Source organism: Periophthalmus magnuspinnatus, chromosome 19 (assembly GCF_009829125.3).
Source record: "Periophthalmus magnuspinnatus isolate fPerMag1 chromosome 19, fPerMag1.2.pri, whole genome shotgun sequence".
In the NCBI taxonomy this organism is placed as follows: Eukaryota; Metazoa; Chordata; class Actinopteri; order Gobiiformes; family Gobiidae; genus Periophthalmus; species Periophthalmus magnuspinnatus.
In genome coordinates this window covers 26,019,303-26,032,272 of record NC_047144.1, presented here as the reverse complement: position 1 = coordinate 26,032,272, position 12,970 = coordinate 26,019,303, and the positions used below count along the sequence as shown (strand labels likewise).

Genomic DNA, 12,970 nt, shown 5'->3' with positions numbered 1-12,970 from the left:
ACATGTGCGAGCATGTCTGCACATCCTAGTGTGACTGCAGATCTGTCCTCATCTTTTACTATCACAGAGCTCAGTACTTAGGGAGCATCCGTTCAGCTCGGGTATGAGGCTTATTGTAAATCCTACGTCTTCTGGGGATTTAGAATGTTGTTTACCTGTTTGCTGCATAATGATGTTTCCATATTCAGGTCTTGATTAGCAACAATGTTCCATGAAAGTACTATAGATAGAAATATAATAATATTAAATAATAATAATAAGATAGAAAAATAATATACTAAAAGCAATAAGATTTAAAGATGCTGAACGAGGGGCCAGAAGAAGCTGTTGAAAGTTTATCAGTACTAAGGCTAAATAGTTGTTTTATATTACACAAGAAAAATACAGAACAAAACTGACTACGTGCTACACAATATGGAGTGAAAAAACTGGTTTAGTGAGTTTCTTTAGTTTCACTGGTGTCATGGCTACAGAGGTTAGAGCCTAGAAAACATTCATCTAAATGTGCTATTAAAATGTTGTGTACTGGTAGTGTTGCCTGACAGCCCAGAATCTCTGTATTTTTATACAGAGTGACACAGAGTTTTTTCAGTGATGCACGTGTAACAAAGAAGCTCATTGATCATAAATCATCAAAATTATCTTCACTCAGATTAAGTTTTATCTACAATGTTTTTCACTCCTCTGTGTTTTTTTTTTTTTCCCTTTCTATTTTTCCCTGTAAGCAGCTGTATTTGTTTTGGTACAGGCGGATGTGTACCTGATTGGCTAATCTACCTGTCATTGAGGGTGAGTGTCTAATGGATTCACAGTGGACTACACCTTCCCATGTGCCTATAAAGTGAGCCTCAGGGGTTACATGACTATGTATAAGTTGTTTTGAGTTTTTTCAGTTTATCTGCCGGTTTCATAACATACTGTGATATGTATGAGCAGGAATGGCAGACCAAATTGAAACAGGATATGTTATTTGGCTTCAGCTCACAGCTCAGGGGAAAAGCAGAACCACATAGTGTGAAAGTTGACAGCATTATTTCAGTGTGCTGCCGGACAGCCCACAGCCCTGCATTTCTACCCTTATTACCACATCAATGGCGTGATGCCGCCTGTGGCGCTGTGAAGAATAACAACTGATGTGAAGTGGCCGGAGCTGCAGTCAAATGGCTGCTGTGACTGACAGCTGGGTCATAGGCACAGGTAGCAGCTATTTATATGCACTGCCGACATGACTTGAATTTTAAATGGCAGAAAATATAAAATAGTAATGATCCTCAAATGTCAGATTATAACAATAGAGTAGTCAAAAGCATTATATGTCTTATTTAACTGTTAGAAATGCATACATTATATGGTAAAAGCATTCAAGGAACTGGCCAGATACTACTACTACTACTACTACTACTACTACTACTACTACTACTACTACTACTACTACTACTACTAATAATAATAATAATAATAATAATGTGAGATTAATCATGCAGACATAATGAAGTAAATAAAGTAACAACTAATACTCCCAAAAGTAGAATGTTAAGCAAAAAGACAATCTAAATATATTGGTGTTTTGCACCAACACGCAGTGGGACTAACACGCAGAACAAATGAGAGCAGCTTTTGTCTCGGTGTGTGTCATGGGTTGAGCCTTGGCGGAGTGAACAGCAGGTGTGCCCTTTGACCTCTCCACAGGGTACACTGCCCACACGGTCCCCGTCCGTGTGGATTGTCCACTCGGCCCCCCTGCGAGTGGGCATCTGCGCTAATCAGCACAACCGATGCAGTCACGTGGAGAGCGAGGACCTAGTGTACAATACATGAGCTCATCTGTGACGCACGCCGAGGCTTTTCACAGGTAGATATCAAGTAGCAAAGACATGGAACAGTTATTGAAAGATAAAATGCTGCTATTTTGATTATACGTGCTCAAGAGCTAAAGGTCCTATATTGCACAAATTTGACTCTTGTGAGCTTTAAGCCATGTTCTTGCTACCTCCTCAAAACCGCCCCTGAAGTTGTATTCTGTTTTATTTACACATGTTTAAGTAACCCTTTATTATTAGTCTGTCTATATCTCCAAAGGTCAAAATGCTATGTTCCACCTTGTGATGTCATGAAGTGGTAGTTTTCAAGTCCAAATGATTCTAGTGAAGGTTTGAGAGAAGAACACAGCCTAAATATGAAGGTGAAACAAAACACAAAATGTGAAACAAAACACAACTCATTTGTGATGGAAACAACATTATGACATAGATCAGAAAATAGTGTGACATGGGCCCTTTAAATTGGTACACAAGCTCTAATTTGTGCCAGTAATGCCTAGACTTGTGTAAGATGTTAATCACAACCATCTGAAAAGCAGAGGATAACTATGATAATCATGAAGTTGGAGCCAGACAATTAAATAAAGCCTAGACACTACTTTTGTTTATACTGTTTACTTACCAGACCAGATTTATTTTACTTACCAGACAAGCTGGGTCAGCTTTGTGGCTAGCAAACAAATGTGCACTTTGTTCAGCATCATGCAATATCAAGGCAGAAGTAAAACTTTGAGTGTTTAAACAAGAGAGAAATGTGAGAAAATTATGTTTGTCTGAGAAAAAGTGTATAAAGTGTGTGGTGAGGGGTTTTACAGCTGCAAAATATATAGAATAATTGTAAAAAATAAAGCTGATTAGTTTGTGGATTTCGCCTATTGTGGGTTAGTTTTAGAACATAACCCCACGATAAACAAGGGACCACAGTATAGCGATACTTAAAATATTGATTTTGGTTTAAGTGTGATCAATCTTGCAGCACCTGTGTAAATTCAATTCTATACATTAATTATTTTTAATTATTATTAGTATTATTTTTCTAGTACGTTGTGGGTGGTACAAAAACACAGTCTTTCTATATGTTAAGCTGACAAAAATCCAGCAGAGTTCACAGACTTTGCAGACCCTTTACTCTTTATAATGCGGTTCTTTGAGTTGTCCCTGCTCTAAACGGCTCCATAATCAAAGGGACTGGAATGGAGTCGGAAATGACAAGAAAATCACAGTAGGAGTGGGCTAAGCTTTGTTACCTTCAAATGATATGTTCCATTGGGGAAAATGAGCTCCTATCTTCTATGCATTATCTTGCTTTACAGTTTACTTCATGCATTTCTACACTAATGTTGCCAGGGAACATGGACAAGTCTATGCAAATATCATCCATCAACAGAACAAGTACAGTATGTCACTAAATATCTGGAAATATTAAAAACTAGAAAGAGGCTTACCCGGATGTTGTCGAAAGATCTTTTGTTGGTGACATCGTACAGCAGTAGGAGAGCTGGGGACACAAACAAGGTTAAAGTTATGGGTGGTAAATATGGAAAAAAAAATCTGGATTTTTCAAGAAAACTAATTTGATTTTACCAATATGTATTCACACTTATGCTCCATGTTGCCAAATGCTGTCTGCTTCTTTTGAGAGTCAGAACGGTGATTGGTTAAATCTGTCTGTCACTCAGAGCGTGACAAAGGACAACCAAGACGCACAATACAATACAATACAATACAATACAATACAATAGGCAGCATGGATACAAAGCTGTATTTTTTAGTATTTTTATTTATTTTTTATCTTTATTTATATAGGAAGAACCCAGTGAGAGCACTCAGACTCTCCTTTTCATGAGTGCCTTGTTAAAATACAGAAAAATACAAACAAAAAAACAAAAGATAGGTGCAGATGTGACTGTAAATGTTTGTCACTAGAATATATTTGTGGTACCGCACCAAAGTATCCAATTTTGCATGTTACTGAATATATATATATATATATATATATATATATATATATATATATATATATATATATATATATATATATATATATATATATATATATATATATATATATATATATATATATATATATATATATATATATATATATATATATATATATACATACATTTTTGATACTCAAAGGCTTTTTTCCCCACCTCAGTTCTGCTGCTGCAAGTTTTTAGACTTGCAATCATGAGATCTTGTATTAAAAGTTCCCGTATCAAAGTTCAACAAGCAAGTGAGATATTCAGATAGTCTATCAAGTAGTCCTGTATAAATAAATTGTATACAGTGTTGTGAGAGATAGCGATGCCAACCTACTTTTTCATAGGGTGCACAGTGATGGGTTTTAAACTCATCACCTGTTATGCAACAAACGGGTGCAGCAAACAGTAAAGTCCTGAACAGGCAGTATCTCCAAATTAACATTAATCACATGACTTCAAATACATTCTGTATCCATACATTGCAAGGGCTGGGTGATACACCGTATTTTTCGGACTATAAGTCACTCCAGAGACTAAGTAAAAATAGCCATAATACTAAAGAAAAAAATGCAGTTGTCAGGTTGTCAGTGTGACCATAATGAAGATGGGAAATTATATACTTAGATGTGACTTATATTCCACATATGAGCCACCGAGTATCTGAGTATAAGTCACATCACTGACCAAACTATGAAAAGAAAAAAATAAAAGTGTGACTTGTAGTCCGGAAAATACGGTAAACAAAAGTTATCAAAATGTTGTTGTTTTTTTACCTCATTGATCCATCCTGATATTTGATAACATTTGATTTTGCTTTATTAAACACATACAAATGGGTATCAATATCAATACCTTTAACATAAACAAAACAGACTTCTAATCACTCCCATTTGACCTAAAAATCTGAACTCAGAGGACAGAGGATTAGCTGTAGACCTCTCAGTTTAAAAGACCCAAACTGATCATTGACTATTGTAAATGGCTGAATCTCGATCTTGATTAATATCTGATTCACTGCACAGCCCTGTGCTGCAAACATAGTAAATTATGGTGTCCTTGAGAGCACCAACAAACCCCCATTAAGTCATTGGTGCTGTCTTCAGTGTACTAGTAAACTATTTAAGAGGAAGACAAAATCAAGTTCAGTACTTTGATATTTTTCTGAGCCATATACAAACTATGTTGCATTTCTCATGTATAATAATCAATATGCCTACTGACGAAATGAAAGCCCACATGCAAACAGAAAGAGGACTATCAAAGACGGCAAACGGAAGTGTTGATGGAACATCCTTGACACCCAAAATTATACTGTTCAAGGCAGCGATGAATCATGACACAAAAAGAAGTAGCTTTGTCCAACATGGTTCCTGCTGTAGCTGCGGTTGACAAAACAGAATTATGAATCATCTCCCATTTTAATCCGACATGTCTAAAGGTGTCACAGGAAGTACACAAAAAGAAACAATCATTTTGTACAGAGGTCGTACACTTATCACTAGTGTCATTGGCAATTGCTGAAATCATTATGTGCAAGTATGGCTGAGTATTATAATTAAATGAGACATGAAAATGGAAGAGAATAGAGGAAGAAGGAAGGAATTTATTTTCATTATTATTTGTTTAATTTAAAGTTTGTTTATATTAAAGGAAACATATTGTATCTCACATCTCATGTTTTAGAAGTTAAAATGTATCAAGGCAAGTTTATTTGTGTTACACAATTTGTGCACAAAGTAATTCAAAGAGCTTTACAGAATAAGAAAGACATTAAAATCACAATACAACAAATCAGCATGTGGGAGATGTTCTTTGGTGCTGGTCCATTGAGAGACTTGTTCACACAGAGCTGCTTTAAAGTGTATTCTCTGAGCCACAGGAGCCAGAGACCTGAGCACGGGACACATGTGTGAAGTACTTCCTGGTTCTAGTCAGGACCCGAGAAGCAGTGTTCTCGATGTACTGTTGCTGTCTTAATGCTCGTTTGGAGAGGCCAGTGAGCAGGACGTTACAGTAGTCTAATCTACTGGAGACAAATGCATGGATAAGTCTCTCTAAGTCTGGTTTTGACAATATCCCTTTGGTTTTTGACATGTTTTTAGATGGTAAAAAGCTGCAGATGTTATTGATTTGATGTGGCTGTTAAAGTTCAAGTCTGAGTCCATTATTACCCCTAGATTTCTAGCCTGATTTGAAGGTTTTAGAGAGAGAGACTGGAGGTGACTGCTAACACTTTCTCTATGTTTTTGTGGGCCAAAGATGAGCAGTATGTAGAGATTGAAAAACAGGGGTCCCAGGATTGACCCCTGGGGCACCCCACAGGTCAAGGACATTTTATCTGAGACACATTTTCCAATTTCAACAAAGTACTTCCTGTTTTCTAGATAGGACTTGAACTAGTTTAGTGCTGTACCAGAGATGCCCACCCAGTCCCCTAAACTCTGTAAGAGGATCCCATGATCCACAGTGTCAAAGGCAGCACTCAGATCTAACAGGATCAAGACTGAGACTTTGCCTGCATCAGTGTTCAGGCGGATGTCATTTGTCACCTTGATAAGAGGTACTGAAAACATCCACTACTTAATACCATGGAAGTATGATAAGATCTGGATGATGAACCAAAGATGGCATTGTGTTGTTTTTAGTGGCCTGCGTTCACTGGCGTAAAAAGGCCACAAAATACCTTTTCTGCCGCATCCCTTCCTGAATACTGGCTAAGCTCCGCCCACCGTGTGAGACAAAACGTACACCACATGACCAGTTCAGACCAATTAGAGCAATAGATGCTAGGTTGGAGCTAGCACGGGCTCAGCTAAATCTTACAAAATTAACTTTCAGGCAAATTTCTAAAAAGTTCACATTGTGAAAATACAAAAGGTATGATTACCTTTTATTTTGAATCAAAGCATAAAATTACTGATGTAAAAGTTATCTTTTTTATTTTATTTTATCACATCTATTACTTAAGATGCTGTTTGTGACATTTCTTTCTTCTTTATTTTTTGTGTGGTGTTTGTGGATGTGCTCTCATCTTTCTGTTTAAAACATCAAGGCCGTGTAAACATATTGGCTGTATAATTAAATGAGAAAATTTAAACTTAATTAGTCACAGAATGTTGTTGCGTCTGCTTGGAGTGATTCATGCAAGCTGTAATCTGACACAGGCTCCTTGACGCACAATATAAAGTTAATAACAAATTTGACTCTCAGGTAGATTTTCGCTGATTCTTTAGAGTTTGCAGACACCATGTTTCGTAACTTTTCTAACTCAACTGTAGAAGTGCTGAGCCATCACGCTAATTATCCAAATGTTTGTGTTAGACCTGATAACATCAGCACGCATGAGTGTTGTAATTAGCTGTATAGCAGGAGAATCACCTCTGGTATTTTTAGCCCACATCGAGGCTGGCCATTAGAAAGACAATTACACCTACGTGGACAATTCCAAGTCATTTTCTCAGCTGGATCTAGTGTCAATAGGCACAAACTAATTACCAGCATATATTCACTCAATATATTGAGTGAATATGTGAATATTTTCTGAAATGCATATTTCACACTTCAGAAAAATTGAGCCCAATTTAACCAGTAGCTTTTGCTGCAGTTTTATATGAAGTTCGGCGCTTGTTTATTTCCTCCAGACTAGTCTATGAAGGGTGCTTAATGAGTTGTAATCACCGTGAGTGCTTCTGCCTTTGTCACTAAGAAAACATTAACAAGAAGTGAGAGAAGCGTAAAGAGACAGAGCCAGGGAGATGTCAGCTTATCAGCCATCAGGCCAAGCTCTTGTAATTCAATTATAGCCACAAAGACTCGATCCAAGACAGTGGACTGCAAAAGGGAAGCTAAATCAAGCTTATACTGAAGACGGGAAAGAAACTACACAGCCATGTTATTGTAAATAAGTAGATTTTTAGGTAATTGTACTCATTTTAAACATGCAATGACAATCTGCAATTTTATTAAAATGGCTAATTTTGTGTTGAATTTATGCTCTCCACCCCCTCCTCCTGTAGACTGCTAAAGACACTGAGTGAGTTACTGGTACATTTAACCAATTGCAATGAAGTGTGAAGCAAATGATTGCAGTTATTTTATTGATTGCAGTTAAGGCAATGTAAAAATACAAAGTCTACATGAATTGTGATAAAATCAAAATTGTGATCTGGCTCCAAGGAAATCGTGATATAATTTTGTTGGCATATTGCATAACCTAGAGGCATATAACTCTAGTAAGATACATTTAAAATTAGGGCTGCAGCTATTAATTATTTTAGTAATCGAGTTATTTACTTTATTTTATTATTATTTACTTAGTTATGGTTAAGTTATGGTCATAGTGAAAACAAATGTGTATTTTTTGTTCTTAAAATAACACATTTTCTTCTTAATTGCACATCAACATGTCCCCAAAACAGCAATATTTAATTCTATATGGAACAGATCAAAATGTCCCTAGAATATTTAATACCAATCTACTTAACAGGCCACATTAAATCTGAACTATAGTTACGCTTTTTATGAATTAATTAAGTTTGATGTCTCATCACTTCAGCTAAGATAAGAGTTATATCCACACATGTTTATCCTGTTGTGTTATGCTTTGAGCTCTGAATATCAAGGTACAATTGTTCCAAAAAGTTTGAATGTGTAAATGTTGATTTGTACAAGGGAAAATAAGATTTTTTTTTTTTTTACCATTACAAATATTGTTTTACAACTTAGTAATTTTACAAGTACAAATCTGAAAATTGTGCTTTCACGAGTTTTGAGACATTTGTTGCGGTGAGTTTGTCTTAAAACTATTTGTAAACGCAACGGCTGATTTGAACGTGAAAACAGCAGGGGGCGGGGCTATAGGGGACCGGGGTTGCTGTGGCAACAGCTAAACTGGTTTATATACAGTAAAGGAGCTAAACCAAATTCAGACAGTACTTCACATTTATGTGACATTATCATGTGCATTATTAACCTTTTAATAAGTTGTATACCAAGGTAAATTGCGTATATAAACCCAGTGTGGACACAAAAGTGTTTTCAGAAAACAACATGTTAGCATTAGTTAGCGCCTTATGCTAGTGGACTTTTCCCTGACTTTTGCTAGTGTAATGCTAGTGTACAGTTTACAAGTGGTTACAAATATTAGATGTTAAATTTGTACATAATATAGCATTGGGTTTAATTAACAATGTGAAAACATAACATAAGTTTAAGTTAACTTCACAGCATCTCGGCAGAATACAATACATTAGACTAGTACATTAAATAATTCCTTCTTTCCATTCATAAAAAATGCTGGACCCGCCCCCTTGCCCGGGCGGTCCATGATCCACAACTTATACGTGGTTATCAGGGACTAATTTACGCACTCACAGCGCATGGTCCTAATGCTTCTTAGCTCAGTGAGTCGCGTGTCTGACGCAACATTGTACAGCAGCACTGAAAGAAGCCACAACTTGTCTTAGAACGAGTGTATTTTTTATGCTCAGATGCTGAAAGATGAAGTTAACTCAAACGTAGGTCATGTCATCACATTGTTAAACTCAATGCTCAATGTGGAGCCTGCTCTATTCTGTAATAAGCGCCATTAGAAATCCTTTCTCCAGGTTAACTGCAGTGCAGTTGTTGCTACAAATGTAGGAGCCAATGTTGGTGACCACCCATAATGTCACACTAGCCTTATTAGCAAGAACAAGCCGGGGAATAGTCCGCTAGCATAAGGTGCTAACTAATGGTGGCGTATATAAACCCAGTGTGGACACAAAAGTGTTTTCAGAAAACAACATGTTAGCATTAGTTAGCGCCTTATGCTAGTGGACTTTTCCCTGACTTTTGCTAGTGTAATGCTAGTGTACAGTTTACAAGTGGTTACAAATATTAGATGTTAAATTTGTACATAATATAGCATTGGGTTTAATTAACAATGTGAAAACATAACATAAGTTTAAGTTAACTTCACAGCATCTCGGCAGAATACAATACATTAGACTAGTACATTAAATAATTCCTTCTTTCCATTCATAAAAAATGCTGGACCCGCCCCCTTGCCCGGGCGGTCCATGATCCACAACTTATACGTGGTTATCAGGGACTAATTTACGCACTCACAGCGAATGGTCCTAATGCTTCTTAGCTCAGTGAGTCGCGTGTCTGACGCAACATTGTACAGCAGCACTGAAAGAAGCCACAACTTGTCTTAGAACGAGTGTATTTTTTATGCTCAGATGCTGAAAGATGAAGTTAACTCAAACGTAGGTCATGTCATCACATTGTTAAACTCAATGCTCAATGTGGAGCCTGCTCTATTCTGTAATAAGCGCCATTAGAAATCCTTTCTCCAGGTTAACTGCAGTGCAGTTGTTGCTACAAATGTAGGAGCCAATGTTGGTGACCACCCATAATGTCACACTAGCCTTATTAGCAGGAACAAGCCGGGGAATAGTCCGCTAGCATAAGGTGCTAACTAATGGTGGCATCTTGTTTTCTAAAAAACACTTTTGTAGCCACTGGCTTTATATACACAATTTACCTTGGTATTCAACTTATTAAAAGTTGAATAATGGACATCGTAATATCACATAAAGGTGACGTACTGTCTGAATTTGGGTTAGATACTCCTTTACTCTATACGTACTGTCTGAATTTGGGTTAGATACTCCTTTACTCTATATACACTAGTCTAGCCGTTGTCACGCCCCCCCGCTGTTCTTATTAATTGTTTTGAGAAAAACTTGGTGCAACGAATGCCTCAAAACTTGTGAATAATTTAATTTGCAAGTGTACATATAAATGCCATTTAATTTTGTCAGAAGGCATTTTTATACATACCTCATGTCGATATTCATTCACTCTGACTCAAGTCACAGTAGCACCTCGCACTGTAACCATGCTGTCCAGATGCCCTCCCAGGCGCTCGCTCTCTCACACAGCGTGCCCCTTTCCTCACCTGCACCTTGCGGCTCAGTTTGACTGGTGCAAAAGCTGCTCATTCAACACAACTCTGAGTCTGATGGTTGCCCTCCCACACGCTCACTCCCTGACCCCGCATCCCTTCATTCACTCCTTGAATCAGCTCAATCTGACACTGATCTACAGTCACTGGAACAAGAAGTTAACACAAATTAATCCCATTTTGCCGCTTTGGCTCGTTAAAAAGGTGAGTTGCTTAGATTCAGAACCCGCTCTGAACGGGAGGCTCGAAAGTACTCAAGTAGTCAAGTGAGGGTGGAGACTTCCGGGGCGCTCCACAGCGTGCGACCTGGGTAGCTGCCTCGAGCAGAGTATTTGTGTTTTTTATGAAAGTTGCCTGTGTGATTGGTGTGTCACCTCCTCAGTTTACTGGCAATGTGGGTGCTTAAACTGGACTACTGGTTGTTGTTGTTGTGCGGACTGTTTCTCGTGGGTTGTTTAAATCCTGAGACAAATGAACAGAATGCGCTCTGGGGAGGAGCCCTCCCGCGGATTACACTTAGCCGGGAATCGCTCCTCCAATTCCGGTTCTCCCTGAGTGCTGGGCCTCCTCCGGACATCCCACCGGCGCTTCGTAGAGTGACGACTGTTAAATCAGGGCGCCGTAAACGAGGTAAACGTGGAGGAACTTACAAGAGACTTAAACGCCTGAGCCTGCGGGATCGACGCAGGCTACCTGCTCTTCCCTCCTTCCTGCTGGGGAACGTACAGTCCATCCGGAACAAGCTCGATGAGCTGGAAGCTTGGACCATGGTCAGGCAGGAGATTAAAAATGCCTGCCTACTTGTCTTTACGGAATCCTGGCTTAAGGACTCAGACCGAGATGAGGATCTGCAACTGAGCGGCTTTGGGACTCCGCTCAGACTGGATCGCAACAGCGAAGTAACCAACAAGACCCGCGGGGGCGGCGTGTGCTGCTACATTAACGAAAGGTACTGTAAAACTGTTGTTGTGCGGGAGAGGATCTGTACTCCTGACATGGAACTTTTGTCAGTCTCTCTTTGGCCGTTCTACTTGCCGCAGGAGTTCCAACAGCTGTTTTTTACTATTGTTTACATGCATCCCCGGGCTGACGCTGCAGCCGCTGCTCAGCTGATTGGTGGCGTCACGCACCGCCTTGACACAATCTGCCCCGACGCCTCAAAATTTATTCTAGGGGACTTCAATCACTGTCATCTGAACGAGACTTTTAAGATGTACGAACAGTACGTTACTTGTACCACAACACAGAGGAATACGACCCTTGATTTGTGTTATGGTACAGTGAGTGGGGCGTACAAGTCTCTGCCACTTCCTTCTCTGGGATCCTCCTACCACAACTGCGTATATCTTATGCCGCGGTATATCCCTGTGTTCAGGCACCTGCCACGTGAGGTAAAAACTGTGAAGTGTTGGTCTGAGGACAGCATTGCCACACTTCAGGCCTCCTTTCAATGCATGGATTGGCACTGTTTCTTTGATGCATCGGATGATCTTAATGACGTATGCGAATCGATCTCTTCTTACATCACCTTTTGTGTTGACTCGATCATACCATCTAAAAATGTGGTGATCCATCCAAATAATAAACTGTGGATAACTAAAGATCCTAAATCAATTATAAATAAAAAGAAAGTGATCTAGTATACTGGGAACCAATTGGACAGAAAGATAATTTCTAGGGAAGTGAAAGGGGAGCTAAGAAAGGCCAGACTTAAATACAAGGACAAAGTGGAAGCCCAGTACAGCAGTGGGGATCTTAAAGCGGCCTGGCGAGGTATTAAGAACATGGCCTCCTGTGGCCACCAAAAAGAGGTCAGGAAACCTCTAGCGGTAAAGGGTGTGTCTGATGAGGAGTTGCCAAGGGCTTTCAATACTTTTTTCTCTCGTTTTGAAAGGGGGGATGTCTTGAAAAATGTGTCTGACTGTAGGAATTGTCTTAAACCCTTATATGATATTGTGATTTCACAGAATCAGGTCAATGCTCTATTTAAGAAGGTAAAGACAGAGAAGGCCAGGGGTCCTGATGCCATCTGTGGGCGCACCCTGCACCGCTGTGCCACCCAGCTCAGTGTTGTTTTTACCAAACTGTTTCAAATGTGCGTTGATCATTGTCAAATTCCTACTCTGTGGAAAACATCAACGGTGATACCTCTCCCCAAATCAAACAAATCAAAGGAGTTGAGTGAGTTCAGGCCGGTGGCACTCACATCA

The 12,970-nt window shown here is 38.9% G+C and overlaps 1 protein-coding gene across 1 annotated transcript in view; it reads right to left on the bottom strand.

The window, feature by feature from the left end:
• LOC117387811 (ras-related protein Rab-26) overlaps nt 1-12,970 on the bottom strand; it is a 121,407-nt gene that overhangs the window by 47,081 nt on the left and 61,356 nt on the right. The window contains exon 5 of the mRNA XM_033985384.2: nt 3,266-3,318. Within this exon, the coding sequence (XP_033841275.1) occupies nt 3,266-3,318 (53 nt within the window). The remainder of the gene's footprint in view (nt 1-3,265; nt 3,319-12,970) is intronic.